The 20,625-nt window shown below is 46.8% G+C and overlaps 1 protein-coding gene across 4 annotated transcripts in view; it reads left to right on the forward strand.

Annotated features, from left to right (window-relative positions):
• The first annotated feature begins 11,374 nt into the window (after window positions 1-11,374).
• Window positions 11,375-20,625, forward strand: part of LRRC74A (leucine rich repeat containing 74A) — a 29,000-nt gene continuing 19,749 nt past the window's right edge. For 3 of the 4 annotated variants that reach the window (XM_014840890.3, XM_070514115.1, XM_070514116.1), the window contains exons 1-5: window positions 11,579-11,615; window positions 12,911-13,039; window positions 15,770-15,942; window positions 18,249-18,356; window positions 19,310-19,406. In XM_014840890.3, the coding sequence (XP_014696376.3) occupies window positions 11,579-11,615; window positions 12,911-13,039; window positions 15,770-15,942; window positions 18,249-18,356; window positions 19,310-19,406 (544 nt within the window). Of the gene's footprint in view, window positions 11,457-11,578; window positions 11,616-12,898; window positions 13,040-15,769; window positions 15,943-18,248; window positions 18,357-19,309; window positions 19,407-20,625 lie in introns of those variants that run through there. The other variant, XM_070514114.1, reaches the window with a different exon arrangement.

Here is a 20,625-nt window from a genome sequence, read left to right on the forward strand (position 1 = left end):
CTGACTCTACCGTCTTCCCCAGCTTAGGTGTAGGTCACACATTGAGTCCACACCTTTGTCTCCTTCCCCGTCCTGTTCCAAATTGACCCTCTTTTTACCGAATTTGGAAAAAAGGGGGTGTCCCATTGGTAACGGAGTCAAGAAACGGGCCGGAAAATACTTCCACAAGGGCAGGGACCAAGCCTGGTTGGTTGCTTGGTTTTCTTCGAGGTATCTCTACAGTACCTACAGCAGCGTCAAACACGTAGTAGGGACCAAGTAAATCTTTGTTGACTGAACAAAGCATATGTCACGAAAGGAAGATCAGGTCTCCCATCACATCTGTGCTACCCAACCATCTCTTTGAGTCTCTCCCAAACCCCACCTTCAATCTTCTGCCCCAACCACACTCTGAAGAAAGGACTGTATAATACTCCCAATTTCAGTACCCAGTGTCTGAGCTGTGCAATTTCCAATTTGTGGCTGGAGCCTCGGTTGTTCAGGGAAGCCCTCTGGGGAGTCACCAGATCCAGGACCAGCCGGGTACATCATAACACTGAGAGGCTAAAAGGAGAAAGAAAGAGAGAGTCAGTATTGTGGCCTTCCCACGGTTTTTCCTTACCTTGAGAGGCAGTGTCTATCTTCAGGCAACAGCCCTTGCCTAAGATGACACACAGGCCCCAGGGGCCATCTGAAGGTTGGGGAGCCTCTTAGAAACTAACTCAGAAGTGTTAGCTCCACCTAAGGAGGCCCTGAAGTCAGGCCCACTCCTTTGATGTGGCCTAAGTAGACTTTCCTTGTACCTTCCTTCCATTTTGTCCCAGTAGTTACCCAGAAGTCCAAGTTCCAAATCAGATCCTTAATCCAGGTACTTATCTAGAGATTATGTTTATCATTTTGTGAAATGAGGATTCCCTTATCCTCTTCGAAATGTTTTAAAAATACAAATTCCTAGGCCCTACTCCCAGAATTCTCATTTAACGGGTCCGGAAAGGGGCCCTTCAACACTGACCGGGTTCCTCTGGTGTACAGTTTGGGAACCTCTGCTAAAGGACCTACCCTCAGCTGGGCTGTTCGATGCATGTGTAGGCAACATGTGTCAGGCCAACTGATGCCATGTTCTTTCAGAGGCTTTTCCTGAGGTCAATAAGACTGCCCTCTTGTTTCCTGATCCATAAGCAGCTATGTTGGAAAGCACAGGATCATGTGAGAATCACAAGCTTTGGAGTTAGACCATCTGAGTTCAGATCCTGGCTCTGCCACTTCCTACCCATGGAGCCACTAGGTCACCAGACCTCATGGAGCCTCCGTTTTCTCACCCAGCATAAGCTCTCAGTGTTTACTGTTACATATTTTGAATTTAGGTCAAAAACAGCTCTGCTACCGCTAAGTAGGGTCATCTTCCACAATCTCTGGCAGAAATAAGGGCTTTTCAAACTGTAATATGGCATTGCTAAGCAAGCCATAACTGCAGATTCCAAGGAGACTGGGCCTGGAGAAAGGCAGCCTCAGGCTTCCACAGAGGAAAAGTACAGGTATAATCTGCACCATGTGGAGCTCATCACGTCAGAAACGTTCCAAGAAGAGAGACCAGATGAGCCCCTCAATTCATCTCAACTGTGATAACCATGAAGGCAATGACAAACATCTCCATCAACCGTGGAGTGGTTTCAAGGATGCAGACCTATCTACAAGGCAAGTGGGAGGTTTGCAATACTTTAAGGGATTTAAAATGTTCTTTTAGAGGGAGATTTCCTGTTTATAGGAAATTTAAGCCCTTGAGAGTTCAAATTTTACTTATGTCAACAGGTGTGTGTGGAAGTTCAACGTGCTGCCTTTATTAATTTATTGGTTGAACATGTGCAATATACAGGGGCTTCCTTCAGGATTGCAGAGGCTACTGACCAAGGCCTAGAGCAGTCCTGCCCAAGAGAAATATAATGTGAACCACATATGTAATTTAACATTTTCTAGAAGTTTCATATAAAAAGTAAAAAAAAAAGCAGGTGAAATTAATTTTAATAATGTGTTTTATTTAACCCATATATCCAAAAATTTAGCATTTCAACATGTCATCAATATTTAAAGATGAGATATTTTATGTTCTTTTTTTTTTTGGACTAAGTCTTCAAAACCCAGTGTGTGTTTTACATAGACAGCACAGCTCAATTCAGACTAGCCACATTTCATGTGCTCAACAGCTGCAAGGGGCTGGGGGCTACCACACAGAACCCACGCAGGACTAGAGGGCTCAAACAGCCTCTCAGCTAGGCTAGGCTGTAAAGAATTGCCTATGTTCAACTCTACTGATAACCCGAGACCTGTACACTCCTAGTAACTTGGCTTCTCTGAGCCTAGTGTTTCTTCTGGGAATCTCAGGATTTATGGCTAGATGTTCCCAAAATGTGTCAGACCGGTCTGAGTTGATGCTTTCATTCATTCACTTATTCACTGATTCACGCATTCATGTATTCATTAGAGATGTATCAAGCACTCATCAATGTTTACCCCAGCCTCACCCTTGTCTTTTCCTGACCTCAGGCCCAGTCCTCCTCTTGCATTGAAGACTCTAGCCCTGGACTCACCGTCTTCCCTACCTCAAGTCTTCTCACCACCAATGTGGATGAGTCATCCCGAATCCTAGAAGCTCATTGTCACCATCTCCTCAAGACCTCATTCCCTCTGTACTTCAGACAGCCTTGATGTGTCATTACCGGGTACTGCTCCATCTCTGAAATCATGAATTCACACACCCACTCTGATGGATCAGCTCGTGGCTTTCTGCCTCTCCCACTTTCACTTCTGCTTCATCTGTTCTTTAACTCCATCGAACCCTTGAGTTCCCTATTCTGTCCTCAGGCTTCCCCTCACTCATCATTTCTTTCTCTATCCAACATGGAATCCCCATGAGCCATCTTTTAAATCACTCTCTGCCCAGTATCAACTCTCTTGCCTACTGCTCTTTGATTACACCTGCCTGGGTCAGCAAAACTATTCTCCTTTTTGCCTCTTATATCTGGGCTGCTGAGCACGGGCAAATAAAATTACCAGCCACACGGATTGGAGCTAATAGTGTGCTGGTCCCATCTCCAACCTCACTTCAGCCCTCAACCCTCCCCAGGAATCCTGTGTTCTTAATTAGCTTTGTCTCTCATTTCCACGATGACCATTCTTCTCAAACTTGCTGTCCTATCGCCTCCCTTCTTGATCTCTGGAGATCATCTCCCTATCAACTTTAAAGAAAAAAATAGAACCACCAAATGAAAACTCTTACTTCCTGTTGCCACGCCAACACACTGACCAGCATCCATAACTACCTTTTCCTCCTTCCCTCCCAACACAGTGGCTGACCCTCCACTGTGCTTGGGATCCCCTCCCTCCTGCCTCCTCAGAGCACATGGTCTTTTGCTCACCCCTCTCCTTTTCGTCCCTGACTCCTTCTCATCAACATTTAAACATGCTCAAATCTCTCCTATATTATGAAGCCCCGCCTCAGCCCGTGTCCCCCACCAGCCATCCCTCTGTCTCCCAACTTCTCCTTCACAGCCAAGCTTCTTGAAAGAGTTGTCTGCTCCTGCTGTCTGTACTTCCTCACCTCTCATTCATCTTCGCTCCACAACTATAGCTTCTATCCCCAAAACTCCACTGAAACTCCCCCACCAAAGTTCCCAATACCTTCGTTCTTGGTTAATTCAACGGATACACTCCAGGCTTTATTATTTCTTGAATATTCTGTAATTTTGCATAACTCTCCTCATCTTGTAAGATTCCTTCCCTTGGTTTCTGCGACATTCTCGTTTTCCTTCTAACTCTGTGGACATTTTGTCGTAGTGTCTCTCATTTCTGTTCCTCTGAACAACCCGCTTTCAATGATGGTGTTCCCAGGACTTCATCGTTGGCCTCTCTCCTCTTCTTCCTTGAAAGTCCCTCCTTGAGAAATTTTCACCACTCCAATGGCTTCAAATACTATCTATAGATGGACAACTCACACATCTAAATTTTTAACCCTTTTCCTGGGCCACAGACTCATAAATCCTGTTGCCTGTGGACCTCTCCAAGGATGTCCCAGAGATACCTCAAAGACTCAACACACTCAAAGTTGCACTCACCACCTTCCCTCACCGTCCCCCAAAAAAACACTGCCCCAGCCCCTCTGTCCTCTTCTTTATGAATGGCACAGTCGTGGCCTCCTGCTTTGTCTTCTCCCCTTTTACCTTCATATCTGATCTGTCCCCAAGTCCAAGTGGCTTGTCTTTGTGTTTATTCAGTGATCCACGTCATCCTTGCAGCCGCTCCCAACTGCTATTGCCCCTTCTCCTACCCTCAGTCCACTTTCCACACCGCAGCCGAGCAGTCTTCCTACTACAGGAATCATGTCTGGTCACATTGCCGCTTCAAACCTCTCTGCGAACCCCACTATCCTCAAAATACAGCCCAAACTCCTTAGCGTAGCATTGAAGGGCCTTCACCATTGGCCTCTGCTCACCTCCCAGCTCATCTCTCAGCCCTTCTTTCCCACCACCACTCTCCCTGCAACGAGAATCACACTCCAGCCTTCCTAAACTCCCTGCGTCTCCCTCAACATGCTGTAGGGACTTCCTGGATGCTTTTTGCTCAGCCTCAAATGCCTCTCCTCCCCCACCGGCTCTACCCCATCCCTCTGCCTTCACCTGGCTCCTGCCTAATGGACCTTCAAGGCTCAGCCTAGACACTCCTTCCTCATGGGAGCTTCCCCAGATCTCCAACGCCCACGTACACACAGACACACCACAGCTGCCAGTCTGGACCAGAAGCCTCAGTCCAGGTTCAACACGGTCACTGTCTGTTTACTCATCAGTATCCCTCAGTAAACTGTGTACTTCGTGAGGTTGAGCACTCTATCCCCATTGCCCAGCTCAGTGCCAGGGCTTTCCACACTGAATGAGTGAACGAATGAATGAGAAATTCGTCTTTCTGAAGAGCTTCAGTTTCTTAAGGAAACCAAGCATAATAAGATCCAAACTTGCAAAAGTAGACACATAATGGGGAATTTCTTTGCATTTTCCAAAGATGTTTTTTGCTTTACAAATAATTCTGAAAGGCAAGTGCCTTTCTTTCAAAGACCCTGCACATTTGAAATCTGACTTGATTTACAACTCTCATTTTAAAAAAAACAGCTCTTGCATAGAATTGGATATTATTACATCTAATAATAACGGCACCTATTTCTTTCTTTGGTTGTGCTTGCTTCCTCATCTTGCCTCCTAATACGGTTTCTGCCACCTTTCTTTGATTCTTTCCTCTCCATTCTTTCCCTTGGAAAGCTAGGTCCTTCAGTAATTATCTTATGCTAATGGCCATCAAATATAAGGGCAAACCTTCTCTTAAAGGGCCAGATCGGAAATATTTTGGCTTTGCAGGCCGCAGGCCTCTCTAGCAACTGCTCGACTTTGCCCCTGTAGCATGAAAGCAGCCACAGAAATACCTCAATGAGTGGTCGTGACTGTGTTTCAACAAAACTGTATTTACAAAAACAAGCAATGAAGCAGATTTGGTCCTCAGACTAGTCTGCCAACTCCTAAAATACATCGCCTGAGCCCAGACCCTTCTGAGCCATGGGCAAGCAGTTGCCCTGAGTAAGGAACAACCTCATCATGTTCAATGAACAGAAAGGGGGTCAATGCAGAGAGGCAGCATGGGCTCTGCAACCAGACTGACTTCACTGATATCCCAGCTCTGTCACGTTCTAGCTGTGTGACCTTGGGCCAGTTACTTAACCTCTCTGTGCTCAGTTTCCTCATCTGTAAAATGAGAATAAAAATAGAATCTCATGATAGCATACTAATAGATAGACAATTTAAATTTGTTAATACACATGAAGTCCACAGAACAGTGTCTGCTGTATAAATGGTAGTTTATAGGATAGTAAAGGGTACCTCTGTCTTGATTCCCACTAGTGGAAGTGTTGTAGCAAGAATATTGGCAATAAAGAAAGAAATTTATCTTTCTTTTAGCTTTTGGCTGTACCTTGCCCTGGGTGACATTCTCTTTGACTTGTTTCAAGTCAAAATCATAGCTCCCCTCCTCCCTTGGGATGGTCTCTTTTGCCCCTGCTGTGTGGATTAACTGAGAGTCAGTTCACCTCCCACCCACTAAGCACCTTAGGGCCACCTCGCAGCGCCATGGGGGCTCGTCTCACAAACTGGTAGTTTAAAAGTACAACATTTAGATGAGATGGTATAGCACATGCTGGTTATGTGGTTTCTCAAATGCTACCCCACAAAAAAACCAAAAGGATACAAATAGTCAACTGACTTTTGACAGTAGTGAAAAGACAATTAAATGGAGAAAGGACAGTCTTTTCAACAAATGGTGCTGGGACATTTGAACATCCACATGCCAAATGACCTATACCTCACACCTTATGCAAAAATTAACTCAAAATGGATCATAGAAAATGTTCCAGAAATGGATAGTGGTGATGGTTGTACAACATTGTGAATATACTTGATGTCACTGAATTGTCCACTTAGAAGAGTTAAAGGAGGGGCAGCCCCAGTGGCCTAGTGGTTAAGTTCAGTGTGCTCCACTTCAGCAGCCCAGGTTCAGTTCCCGGGCGCAGGCCTACACCACTCTGTAGTGACCATGCTGTGCTGGCGGTCTGCGTACTAGAAAATAGAGGAAGATTGGCGTGGATGTTAGCTCAGGGAAAATATTACTCAGCAAAAAAAAAGAGTTAAATGGTAAACTTTGTGACAGTATAGATTACCAGAATAAAAAAATCTTTTAATGGATCACAGACCTAAATGTAAAAGCTACAACTATAAAACTTCTAGAATAAAACATAGGAGAAAATCTACATGACCTTGGGTGAGGCAGAGAGTTTAGATATGACACCAAAAACATGATCCATAAAAGAAAAACATTGATAACTTTGATAAAATTTTACTTTATCAAAATTAAAATTTGTGCTCTATGCAAGACACTGTCAAGAGTAAGAAACCTAACCAGAGACTGAGAGAAAATATTTGCAAATCACATTTCTGACAAGGGAACTTGTATCCAAAATATATCAAGAACTTTCAAACCCAATAGGAAAATAAACAACCCAATCTAAAATAGGCAAAAAATCTAAACAGTGAAGAAGATAGGATATGAATGGCAAATAAACATATGAAAGTATGCTCAACATCATCAGTCATTAGGGAAATGCAAATTGAAACCACCTTGAAATACCACTACACACTTATTAGAATGGCAAAACAAAAACAAAACCAGCAATATCAAGTGTTGGCAAGAACGTGGAGCAGCTGATGCTTTCATCTGTTCCCAGTGGGAATTCAGAATGGATTCTGAATTCAACAACTTGCTGGCTCACTACAAGGTTAAGCATACATCTGCTATATAACCCATCAATTTCACTCCCTAGGTATTTACTCAAGAGCAATGAGAACTTATATTTACACAAAACCTGTGTAAGATTGTTTATAGCTGCTTTATTCACAATCACAAGAGAGAAAATATGAAGATGTCTTTTAGCAGGCAAATGGATAAACAAAGTGTGGTACATCCCTACAATGGAATATTACTCTTCAACAAACTCTAGCTACTGCTTCATGCAATAACATGGATCAATCTTCAATGCATTTTGCTAAGTGAAAGAAACCAGACCCCCAAAAACTAGACTTTATATGCTTTCATTTCTGTGACTCTGGAAAAGGTGAGACTACAAGGATGGAAAATGAAACACTGATTGCCAGGGGTTAGGGTGGGGGATAGGGTTAATCATAAAGGGGCAGCATGAGGGAAGTTTTAGGGTGATGGAACTATTTTGAATGGAACCATGGTGGTGGATACATGACTCCATGCATTTGTCAAAACCTATAGAATATGCACCACAGAGAGTGATGTTACCGTTTGTAAATTCAATAAAATCAACCAGGAAATGGGAGGAAGATGAATGCAGACTGTGACAAAGGAATCCATTTACGAATGAGTCAGCTAACCACATTGAAGGGGATGGGAAGAAAGAGTTGACCTAAAGAATGGGAAAAAAGTGTTTTGACTGGACATCATAAGGAGAAATACACACACGAAACTATATACTAACAAACAGTGTACTCTAGGTGGTAAATTTGTTTCCAGGGATGTGGTTTAGCAATTCAGAAACTACTTTATATGTATACTAGAGGTGAATAAGTAAGTAAATATATTGTAGAAAATGAGATCCGAGTTTCTTGAGGAGACGAAAATGACCAACGTGCAAAGGAGGAAGGCATAAATCTCCTGTGGTGCTGGACTTGAGTCAGAGGTATCAGTATGCACTCATGGTTTTTGTTTAATATATATACAGATAGATGGGTATAGAAATAAACATAGATGTGTGTTATGCATGGGTTAGTATACATATATACATAGATTTCCTAGCTCTATCCACTGGAAGGGCGACCACCCAATGGTGATGAGCATGCCAGCGCCCAGATCCAGGTTCCCATTCTCCTTGGAAAAGTGGTTGATTCTTGTGGTACCAGAAAAGAAGGAAGGGATCAAAAAATAAAAAGAGAAGTATGCATGTCGAAAGGGCACAGGAGCCAACCTGAATGAGCTCCCCTAACCAAATTTGGAAGTTGAACAGCAAAATAAATGATAGTATTGTGACCTAAAAAATAAAATGAACATCCATGAGTCCCTCATTAATATAAACAAGTAAATAAATCAATGAATGGGGGAAAGGGACCACTTTCTCCTACAGAAGAATTCCAATGAACAAATGTAGAAGGGAAATAGAGAGTCACCTTTAGAGCACCACAGCAATCATTGTTGAGGCAAGACCCATCAATGGATGCTGAAATTAGTGAGCAAAAAGCTTAAACAGAAATAGGATATTTGCATAGAGTATCTTCTCCAAAATATGTATTCATTACAAAGGGGAAAATAGTAACTTTACAGTAGAGAAACCTGGCAGGTACCACCTTGACCAAGCGATCAGTGTCATACATGTCACCATCGAGTATTCCCAACATGCATCGAGACGGGCACAGCAGCTCTGGTACTCTTCCCAATAATCATGACAAAACATCAGACAAACCCAAACTGAGGGGCATTCTACAAAATATCTGACCAGTACTCCTCAAAAGTGTCAAGGTCATGAAAGACTGAAGAAATGTCATAGACCGGAAGATTCTACCAGACATGATAAACAGTGCCACGTGGGATCCCGGAACAAAGAATGGACATCAGTGGAAAAACTGGTGAAATACTAATACAGTCCATAGTTTAGTCAGTAGTACTGTACCAGGGTTAATTTCTTAGTTTTGATCATTTTTCCTATGGTTATGTAAGAAGTTAAGATAAGGGGGATTTGGGTGAAGAGTATATGGGAACTCTACTATTTCTGTAACTCTTCTGTAACCTAAAATTATTTCAAAATAAAAACTTTTGTTAAAAAAAGGATACCCTTCAGTAATAGAGAAAATTTTAAAATAATAATATATAAAAAGAAGTTGTAGGTATTACATGGCATGATTTTTTAAAAAGATATGAAAATTTTAAAATTATGATTCTTGAAAATTTTTATTTCTCTAGAATTGGCTCTTTGTGCAAAAAAAAAAAAAAAAAATTCCTGTCCGCCATTTAAAAAAAGCTCTGATTAAATCACAGTCCTATTCAATAATCTTCAGTGCGTCTTTATTGCCTTTTAATTGCCTTTGAAACCATCCCTGAAATTGCTCTGGTCCTTGTGGCCTCCCTTTTCCCTGTTACCCTTTGCACCCTTTACTCCCCCAAATCCACTTTGGGCTCTGCTGCCTTCCTTTATCCTGCATTCCCAGAGATGCCTTTTCCCAAGGCTCTACTAGTCCAGAGCCCATGGACGCTCCCCAGCATGGAGAAACCTCACCCTCCCTTAAAGTTGCGGAGAATCTCCCTCATGACCCTTATCAATTTCCAGAACTGCCCTTAGACCGTGGTGAGCGGTGCCTCTGCCTGGTGGCTATTTGGAATGCCTTCCTCCCAGTTTTCTAATTCTCTCTTTGTACCTGAGACCACATGGTGCTGGCCAGGTGGAGCACCCAGAGCTTAGACCAGGACCTACATACACTCTGGTCCCCATTTCTCTCCTTTAAGGACACTTTCTTATCCTCTGCGCCAGCATGGGGTCGACCAGATGTCCCAAGCGTCTCCAGGACTTGTTTCTACCAAGTCAACCTAGGTTGTGATCACTCCCTCTGGCCTGTGCAGTATTTCTTTCAAGGACCCACACAAGACTGGACCACTAGAATGGTGTTGCCATTCTGATTTAGGGTGATTCAAATTGTTTATATGAACAGGAAGGCTTTGCCAAAAATATTTGCCCAAGACCCTCACATCCTAGAGGTGGCCCTGTCAACTTCTATCTTGTATTATACATGCCTTGAAAGGTCCATGTCTTAATCATGTCTGCATCCCCTCCCCTATACTGGTGCCTAACTTAGTGCCTTCTACTTCACAGATGCTCCATAAGTAGTTTTCAGAATGCCTGAAGGAATGAGTGACGTCTCAGATTTGCATATTTCTTTTGATCCAGGGTTCGAACTATATTTTCCCTACACAAATGTCTAGATCTTCATCATTTGTCTGCTTGGCAAAGAAGGATTTTCATGTCCCCAAGCCCTCTAGTCACTGACCTGACTGTTGATGAGCTGAAAGCTTATCGAGAAGGAACAGCACGCCTCCAGATTCTCTTGACAGTAAACTGCAAATGAACTTCAAGTCCAGAACATGTGAGAATGGCAAAGCGTGGGAAGGATGACCGAATGGCTTCAAGTTAGGCAGCCCAGTCGTTGGGATTGAACAATGCTTTGGCTGCAGCAAATTGTAGTGATCGAACATATGTTTGTCGTTCTTTGCTTTTGATCTTCTGCTCCAAGGTTGAGGATACTCTCCCAAAGGGGAAAGGAAAAAGGAAGAAGCTGGGTAGGAGAAAACTGACTTCACCCATCACTGAAATATTTCGTACCCGAAACACAACCACCTTGAGAGAAGAACATGGTGGCGGCTCTTCACAGTCACCTGATTAAGGGGCTTGGGTTTGGTCCTGACTCAGAGGGAAACACAACACCACTAAGAGGCCCCCCCCACAGCACCTGCACACGCACAGCCAAGCCTGAGCTTGGCCCCAGGGGACATATGAGAAAAGATGACTGCCAGAGCCACCAAGAGGGTGGGAGACTTGCTGTTGCCAGGTCCACCCAGATGGATCACAATGACTGTGTGAGGTCATGGAATGTTGAAAGTGAAATGAAAGTGGCTCCTAAGTCACAAAGTCACAGGCGGGTGGGCATCCTTTCAACAGGGCTCCCAGGAATAGAGCTGTGCCACTCTCCCTGATGATCCTGGGAAGTAGCTACCTCTCCCAGATGGAGTTGGGATCCAATCCATGCATGTCCAATTCCCAGCGAAGCCCATTCTCCCCAGGGCTGGCTGGGATGGAAGGATAACTACAGGCCCCCGTGGGATTTGTCTATGTGAGGGCAGGGTGTACAAGGTTTGAGACAGAGGTAAAAGGACAGGTGTGCTTCTTAAGGAAGCAGCAGAAAGGTGGCAAGAAGCTGGCAGCAGCCCCTGAGAGGGCCCTGGCACCATGGACGATGAAGAACCTCTTGAGCCTGAGACACAAGGTGAAAAGGCATCCCATCTCTCACCATTCAGGCCCTGCTGGGCTGCCTCAGCACACCATCCAGGGACCGCGGGGACCCTGAAGCCCCCTTCCTTCCCCACCTGGGACCCTCTAGAATTGGGATGATGTGTTGCCTTGACTTGCCCTCAGGGCTTGCCAGACAGGGAGTGAGAGAGTCGGATGCAACGCTGTGCTGGAATTGGCTCATACCAGCTCTAGGCGACTTAAATTTTCGTTTTGTGAGCTATCGGATGTCACGTTGGTAGTTTGAAGTCAGCCATGTTGGGAATACTTACACCGCCTGAATTGGCTAACACTACAAATCAGGATTTTTTTTTTCCTTTGGTCTGGAGAGCCAGTTAAACATTTGCCAGCACTCCACTGGTTGGATGGAATTCTAAAGTTGTTTGGCTAATGAGGAAAGTAAGATTCAGAAAGTCATCACTTTTGGATGTGAAGTTTGACGGCTACGCGGCTGTATGTCTTCCCTGGGTGGTCAAAATTTGGGACCCCCGCCACAAATGCCCAGCCCACCCACAGAGCAAGTTGGCTGAGTTCTGAAAGGTCCAGTGGCAGAAAAACCACATCTAGCAAGTGCAGGGGGCTGGTGTGAGGGAAGCTCAGGACACATGTATTTAATCATAGCCATTGATTTCCACCCCAGGGAGATTCTGCAAGCTCTTCCTTCTGTGTGGGCATAAATGTCGAACTGGAAGGAAGAGAAGCTAGGTCAAATTCTTAGGTATCAAGTCATCCCTCTTGCTCCTGGACTGCTCCTGCTCTGTTTTATTTTACGTTTGACCCAAGTTGCCTGCCCTGCCCTGCCCCTCGCCCTCCCCAGCATCATTTGTGCCCACCATTGAGGAGGCCTAGGCATTGGTGCCTATTCTTTCCCCAAAAGAGTAAAGCAGACCCTGAACCCCACCAGAGCCATAAAGGAGAAAAAAAGGGCGCAAGGAGCCAGTCTTTGAGGCAGGCCCAAAACGGGGAGGGGGGCAGGAGCAGCGAGTCTCCAGAGAACACGTGGGGGTTATTAGCACAAGACCCCCCCAGACCATTCAGCTGGGAGGCAGCACCGTGTTGGGGAGCGAGCGCTTGTAGAATGGAGTCCCCCCACAGGACTTATGCACGCTGCGGTTCCCCAACACCTGGAGCCACGTGAGGCTGGGGGACAAAGACTGCACCCAGGTTCTGGGTGGCAGAGGAGGGGAATAGAGAGGGAAGCCGGCAGTGGGCTCCACCTGAAAGGCTGGCAGGTTTCATTTCCAGAATCAAGGAGATGAGTTTTTCTTCCAGATGAGACTGAAACAGTGGCAGCATCAGAGAACAGTGACGAAACACTCTACTGTGAGGCCGAAGCCACCCCGGCTGTCGAAAAAGAGAAACCAACCCACGAGAGTTCAGAAACAGACCTTGAGATGGAAGGTGAGGCTGGGGCTGGGGGCTGGCCTCCTTCCTCAGAAGCCAGAGACATCTGGTTTCCCCAGTGGGCCGTGGCGCTGCCGGCGGGACATCCTGCGGAGGGAAGGTGGCAGAAATGCCTGTGCTCAATTTTACGCCATGCCCTCCTCAAAGCTAGCCTGGAGGCAGCAGCTGCAGCTGCCCCATGCTCGTGTCCTGCCTCCTGTGCAGAGCGGCCACATCAGCTTGATGAAAGCTGAACCAATCAATGCACAGGGATTTCTGGTTTTCGAAACGTTTCCACACGTGGCATCCTCTGTCACCTTTGCAATAGTCCCAGGAGGTAGGCATCATTCCCTGCCTTTTACAGAGGAGGAAACTGAGGCTTATAGAGATTGCATGAGTTGCCCAAAGCCACGGAGAGCTTGCCAATGTTTGCTGAGCCTGTGTTCGCCCCACCCTGCCAGTCTGCCTTCCACATTCCATAGACCAGGGGCCCCTGGAGTGTTTGTAGCCCATCTTGCATCCCAGCGACTTTCCTCTACTCACACTGAAGTTCTTGCTTCCCCTACTTGAGAGCCCTATGTTTTCCCTCGAGGAATCCAAGCTGCCTGGGTGCGTGGGGGCGCAGGCTGAGCTGCCGCAAAGACTCCTTGTTGCAAACACCTCTCCACCCTCTTCTCCCTCCCAGTTTCCCCAGGGAGGAGAGTGCCCAAAAAACCACTGAAGGACGGCACGAACAACACTGGCTCCACCTAATGGGCCAGCCTCAAACTTCCCAGGCTGAGGCTAGCCCAGGGGCCCTCCCTCTCCCGTGTCCTGATGGCTGCCCGGTGGGCTCTACCGAATTCAACTGGGAAGCTCCTCTGCACGGTCAGCTCAGGTCAACACACAACTGCACCCTCCACACCGACCTCCCCTCCGCCACCCCCAGCAGCTTGTTGCTCTTTTTCTGATTTCTTTTCCGCTTCAAGTCTGCTGCTAATGTCACTTTCAACATGGAATTGCACCTGGTTGCCGGAGGTGGCAGATAGGAAGGCTGGATGTTTTGTCCCAGGCTCCTGCATCTATCTCATTCCCCCTCCCCACCTCCGCTCGTTGCAAGTGATAACGCAGCAGTTGCAAGCTGCCTCTAAAATGTAACCACAGGGAATACAGCTCGACAGGGTCTGCAGCCTCAGAGCAGCTTTTGCACCAAGACAAAGCTGGGGGCGATCTACCCTGCTTTGGCAAATGGGAACCTCCAATGACTGAATTTGGCACCAACAACTCTGTGCTGGGACAGAAACCCGGGACTCAGCTGCTCTGGCTCCTAGTGGCCCTGCAGCTGGTGCTGAGAGGCTGGGAATGGGGCAGGAAGGTCTTTCTGGAATGGCCTGAGACATAAGCCGGGTTGGGAACAGCAAGCTGGTGGTGAGGGGACAGTAGAGTGAGAGAAGCCGAAAGTGGTCCCTCACTGTGTGCTGTTTTTCCTACACAGCAGTGGTTCTCACTTGGAAGCGATTTTGCACCACAGGGGACATTTGGCAAACTGGCGAGGGGCGGTGGGGGTAGGATGCTACTGAGATCTCGTGGGTAGAGGCCAGGAATGCCACTCAATCTCCTACACTGTGCAAGACAGCCCCTCCCAACAGAGAACCATCCAACTTAAAACATCCACGGCGCTGAGGCTGAGAATCCGTGCTCTACAACTGTCCCAAAGAGAAGCCACTTTGTAGCTGTGCCTGCAGAATCAACTTCCTCATCAAGTTGTTGTCCTTTCGCCAACAAAGCTCTCACTGTCCTCCGTGGAAATGTTTGGGGTGGGCTGGCCAAAGGGCTCCAAAAGAAAAACAGATGCAGGCTTAGACCCCAGCTGGCCATGGGAAGCCCTGCCATCGACGGGGCTTGCTTCATGAGGACACAGCTGCGGGGCAGCCAGAATCCAGGGAGGCCCACTGCCCGTTGACCACCAGCCAGGCGGATCTAAGGCCCGAGGGACAAAGGCCCCGAGGGTTTGGAATGGAGAGGCAAAGTCCTTCATTCTTTCCGCTGGTTTCAGCGCTGATCAGCTGTTTGTAATCTTGGGCTAGATATGTCATTGATAAAGTAGAGATGACAGTCCTTTTTGTTAGGAAAAACGAAATTCAGGTCTTTGAGAAAGGAAAGCCCACTCCAACGCAAGTTCCTTTGTTTCCGACTGATTTGGGGGTCTCTATCTCGCACTGATTTGTCACCTTGGGAAGCCTGCTCTGTCCCACGTGGGCTTTTTTTTAAATTGATGCTTCTTTAAATCTTTAGTAAAGCTTCATTCATGGTTCACAACAGTTTAACAGTGGTAGTAAAACTAAAGCTGAAATGGAGACTCCCTCGACGATCGCATATCATCAGCTTTTTGTCCGTTTGGCCTTTCAGAGCTGGCCCAAGGTGGGCTAGAGAGCAGGGCCTTCACACAACCTGATGATCAGGCTAACCCGGGAAGGCGGGCATTGGGCACACTCTTCTTCTCCCAGGACAGCTTGGGGCCTAAAACCAGGGGCCTTATCTCTTACCTAAAGGGAAATGTTCATTTGGGGCTTTCTAGGGTTCAGATCTCCCTCTCCCACCACTGGCTGACTTCCCAATTGGAGTTGCCGTCCAGGCCATACACCCATAGGGAAAGATTCTCAGGCAGAGGGACACCAGTCCGAAGCACACGTGGCCTGGAGTTAGAGGGGAGATAAAGCAAAGGTAGAAGGGAGACCCTACTTCATCCACTTTCGTATTTCTCTGCAGATACTGAGAAATTTTTCACCACTGGACAAAAGGAGCTGTACCTGGAGGCCTGCAAACTGGTGGGTGTAGTGCCTGTGTCCTACTTCATCCGGAACATGGAGGAGTCCTATGTGAACCTCAACCACCATGGGCTGGGCCCCAGGGGTACCAAGGCTATTGCGATTGCCCTGGTGGTGAGCATCCTAGTGGGAGCCCATGAAGCTTGGCAGAGGTAGGGGGTTGATAGGGTGGTGGGCCCAAGAGTCAATGAGCCCCCTAATGGGACCCTAAATTGAAACTTTTATGCCCACCTTGCCCTAGACTCTGCTTGACTGCCGGTTGATTTCCCCAACCAGATGGATACCCCATTAGCTCCTGGGAAGGAGGCTGCTAGAGATCTGGGCCTTGGAACTCTATGCGCTTCCTAGGCAGGAAGCAAAGGCACCAGCCTGTGGGCCCCAGAAAAGTGACTGGGCTGGGCTTGGGCCCAAATGCTAATGTGAGAGCACAGTCCAAAATGTCAGCCTGGGTCTCGATTCCAAAGCTTACCTTTGCCATAAATGGGTTCACTACTGAGCCATTCCATTCAGTGTCTGCCCTTTGAACGTCATAATTCTTAAAGATCACCCTGCAGAGTGGATCAGGTTTTCCCACAGGAGTAACATTCCCTTTCTCTCTGCTTGGCATGAGCAAACAAGGACTTGACCTTGAATTCGTCATAGCTTTATGTAATTAGAATGGAGTATATACAAAACTGACTGCCATCCCAGGAAAACAGAAAATGTAACAACTGTGTGTCAGCACTACACTCTTGGTTCACTTAGGATGGTAAAGAGAAAGTTCGATTGAAAAAAAAAGCACTCCCTCATTTCTGGATATATAGCAGCATTTGCATTTAACACATGCCTGTTAAGAAGTATGCTGCTTTCTAGGGAAGGGGAGGGGAGGCAGGGAAGAGAAGATAGAGAACAAAGCCATCTTGAAATTTATGGAGCGTTGAAAGGCTGATTAATGAAGTGTTAGGAAGGCACCATTACCTCATGAGTTTTATGGAAAAAAATGGATAATAATGAAACCCTCTCAAGACTTGGGCCTCTTGTTTCTTAGTAACAGCAGTTTCTGTTTGGGGGCGTTTTCTCTTCTTGATTCTCTGCATCACTCATTCGACGGTTAATCACTGTGCCATTCTGGTGGACTGAACTTTATTTATCTTTCGTACTGTTTAACTGCTTACATGTTGCATTTCCCGGGCTTGGATTAAACGCACCCTCATGGTAGAGATCCTATTTTTTCCTCTCCACATCTGTCCGTCACCCGCCTATCTCCATGCCCTCGCACTTGGTGGGGCGCGGGCCCCTGGAGAGCAGGGATGTTCTCGGTTCACCCTCGTTCCCCAGCAGTTAGTACAGAGGGTGACAAAGAGATCCTGGCCTGTGCGAAATGAATGTGGATGGACTGGGTGATCGGGCCCCCACTGTGCCACGCACTGTGCTGGTCCCCAGCGTGACTCTGGAAGCGAGCATTCAACCCACATTTCTGGACACTGCTAAATGACACCTAGACTGGGAGACACTTGAGCCATCTCCCTTGCCTTCGAGCATGACGGAATTTTGCCCGCCCCAAGAGCCGAGATCGGAAGACTTGTCAGTGAAGGCCGTCGGTGGGCCATTTTGCACTGCAGTAGCTTGAGCTATCCCCTTTGCCCTGTTCCTGGACCTAGAGTTCCTGACCGCCTGCTGCTTCTCTCACTGCTTGGTGCTCTTGGAAAATGCTCAGACCCGAAGATGTGTCTGTTCTCTGTGCCTGTCTATACTGGGAACCAGGTGGAGAAGGGAAGGATAAAAGTGCTGGTTAGAGCTAACCCCAGTGCCTCACGCTGCAAGTCGTTTCCCCTCGTCTTGCTCCCTGTGGGAACGCAGACAAGCTTCGAGGTGGATATTTATCTAAGATTTAATTAAGTCCAGTTCCTTCTAAACAGCCTTGAGCCAACATCCTGACTAAAAGAGAGTGGCAGATAAGCCTGAAGCCTAAACCAGAAGAAAGGCCTCTGAAGGAAGCAGGCACAGTCAATGCTTTATGCTTAAATACTTCTATTAAATATGTCAAGTTCTTCTTAATTTTGGAGCCAGTCACAGGCCTCTCTCCTCGAGACTGAATAGTTAATGTCTAATAGTTAATATCTGTTCAGCTCATCCTTGTGCCACTTACTTTTCAGGGCTTTAATTATTTTAATGTCCCTCTTCTAAATTCCCCTGGGCAGCCCCCTTTGGCGGAGGTGCCCGGAATAAGCATATTGTCCAAGCAAAACTCCAGGGGCATGGATCGTCCCTGTGTTTCTCTCCGGTTCCTACCCACTCCTCCAGAATTGGCAGTCTGCATCTCCACACCCCTTGAAAGGGCTGGGATGTTCCAGAAAGGGGACAGGTTCTGGGCAAGGGCAGGGAACTGACTGGGTCACCAACTACCTCTGCCTTCCTCCCCCTCCCCGTGGTGGCTGAAGTCCAACACAGCTGTGATGACCCTGGAGCTGGAAGACAACTGTATCATGGCGGAGGGCGTCGTGAGCCTGACGCAGATGCTGCGAGAGAACTACTACCTCCAGGAGCTGGTAGGGCGCCCTGCCCCGCCGGTCCCAGCGCCACCCCCGGGGGCTCCGAACGCCCTCGAGACAAGCCAGAGGCCCCTAGGCTTTCTGCAGTCAATCTGGGGACTTCTCAGAGGAGAACCACACGTCAGAGGCTGGCAGGGGGACTGTCTTCCCTGTGGCTGTAGGAAACCCTAAGAAACCGTTTCTCTCTGGACCTCTAAGCCCCTAAGTGGATAAACTTACTTCTGTAAGTTTTTCACTTAAAAAGTGAACTTTCTTAAAGAACATAAAGACATGAAATAATTTCATAAAATACAGTGTGCCTAGAGATGACAATGATGGTTGCACAATAATATGGATACACTTAAAACCACTGAACTGTACACTTAAAAGTGGTTAAGATGGTAAATGTGTTATGTCTATTTTGCCACAATAAAAAAAATTTGAAAAAAAGGGGAAAAACACTAAAGATAATAATGGCTGGTTCATATAAAGGCCCTCCCACCAGCCTGAAAGGACCATGTCCTTTTATATCCCTACTTGTTCCTACCACAGAGAGTCATGCGTCACGGATCAATGAATGGAATTTACAATTATGATTTACTCTAAACAAATTTTTCGATTGCTTTATGCCGAACTCTCCAGAAAAAGCTGTCCTGGGTTTCGGAAAACATTTACAATGTGCTTATCTAAAGTACTAGGACTAAGTCGGGGCAGTGGGGGTCACTGAGGCTCAGAGGAAACTGAGACCCGTCCGAGGGCCCCACAGCGAGGCATTAGAAAGGCCCATTATCCCGTCTCCCTTCTCTCCTTTGCACCCTGGGATCCTTCCCGTCCTCGCAGCCCACCCCCTCTCCCCAGCCCCACCATACTCCCTGGGTGCGGGCCTCAAGTAAGCCCCGCCCTGACATCATCTGTTAATGAGGGCCCTTTGGTTGGATTTCTACATGCATACGTGTTTTCTTGCCTTTTAGAATCTTTCCGACAATGATCTTGGTTTGGAGGGGGCCAGAATCATCTCAGAATTTCTCCAGAGAAATACGTCTTCACTCTCGAACCTTCAGCTTTCAGGTGAGTCCGTGGAAGAGGAGGGAGAGGCCGCCAGAGCGACAGGAGAGAAGGGGAAGAGCAGAGGGCGTCCGGCCGAATTGAACCCAGACCAGGTCTTTGTGATTTCAGAGACCCGAACACTGCGTCTGTACCCTGCTAAACCCTTCCAGTCGTCCTTGCCCCCTCTCCATGGCCACACTGGCTTCCCGGCTTTCCTGAACAAGTGACTTCTGACTCCCTTTGCAGAGAGTCTGTACCCCAGATTTCTGCCTGGCTCGCTCTCCTGCTTCATTCACGTCTCTGCTCAAACGTCATCTCCTTAGGGGGAACTTCCTGACCACCCTGTCAAAGCAGCATCTCTCATCATCATCACTATAGTTTCCCTTCTTGGTTTTTCTTAGAGCCATTTATTGTTCCCTGACCCCCTATTGTACACCTGAATTTTAATTAGTTTATTGTCTGTCTCACAGAAAAAAGTCACTTGAGAATTCTAGTACGCACAGACATGCTCTCACTCGGGTTTGAGATTTGAATTTATACTCTCTGCAGGGTCCTGGAACCCTTAAGGCAAGACATTAACATAAAAAGTGGTCCTATGCTGGCAATGTCCTGGGACATGCGACAGAAACAATCATAAAACCTCTTTGGAGGAACAAGCCCTTGACCCAGGCTCCAGGCTACTTGGGACTCCCACAGATAAAGCTCCACCAAAGATGGGCTCACAGTCCAAACTGCAAAACAAGGAAATAAAGCACCGTGAGAGGAGCCGGCCCTGTGACCGAGCAGTTAAGTTCATGCACTCCGCTTCAGTGGCCGAGGGCTTCACTGGTTCGGATCCTGGGTGCGGACATGGCACCGCTCGTCAGGCCATGCTGAGGCGTTGTCCCACATGCCACAACTAGAAGGACCCACAACTAAAAATATGCAACTATGTACCGGGGGGCTTTGAGGAGAAAAAGGAAAAATGAAATCTTTAAAAAAAAAAAATTAAAAACAAACAAAAAAAAACACCATGAGAGTTGCCAGACTCAACAAGTGGCAGCCTCGGACTCTCGAGAGCTTCAGAAAATAGAATTAACAGATGTAGATTATACATTGAATGACCATATAGTTTATCCTCCAAACTGCATAGGAACACCGTTAATTAACTGATACTGCAAGCAAACAGAGATCTTGCACCCAACTATAAACTATGTTTAATGTGACTAAGAACATAAAAAAGAAATACATGCAAGAACAA

The sequence above is a fragment of the Equus asinus genome, chromosome 7, assembly GCF_041296235.1.
Source record: "Equus asinus isolate D_3611 breed Donkey chromosome 7, EquAss-T2T_v2, whole genome shotgun sequence".
Taxonomy (NCBI): domain Eukaryota; kingdom Metazoa; phylum Chordata; class Mammalia; order Perissodactyla; family Equidae; genus Equus; species Equus asinus.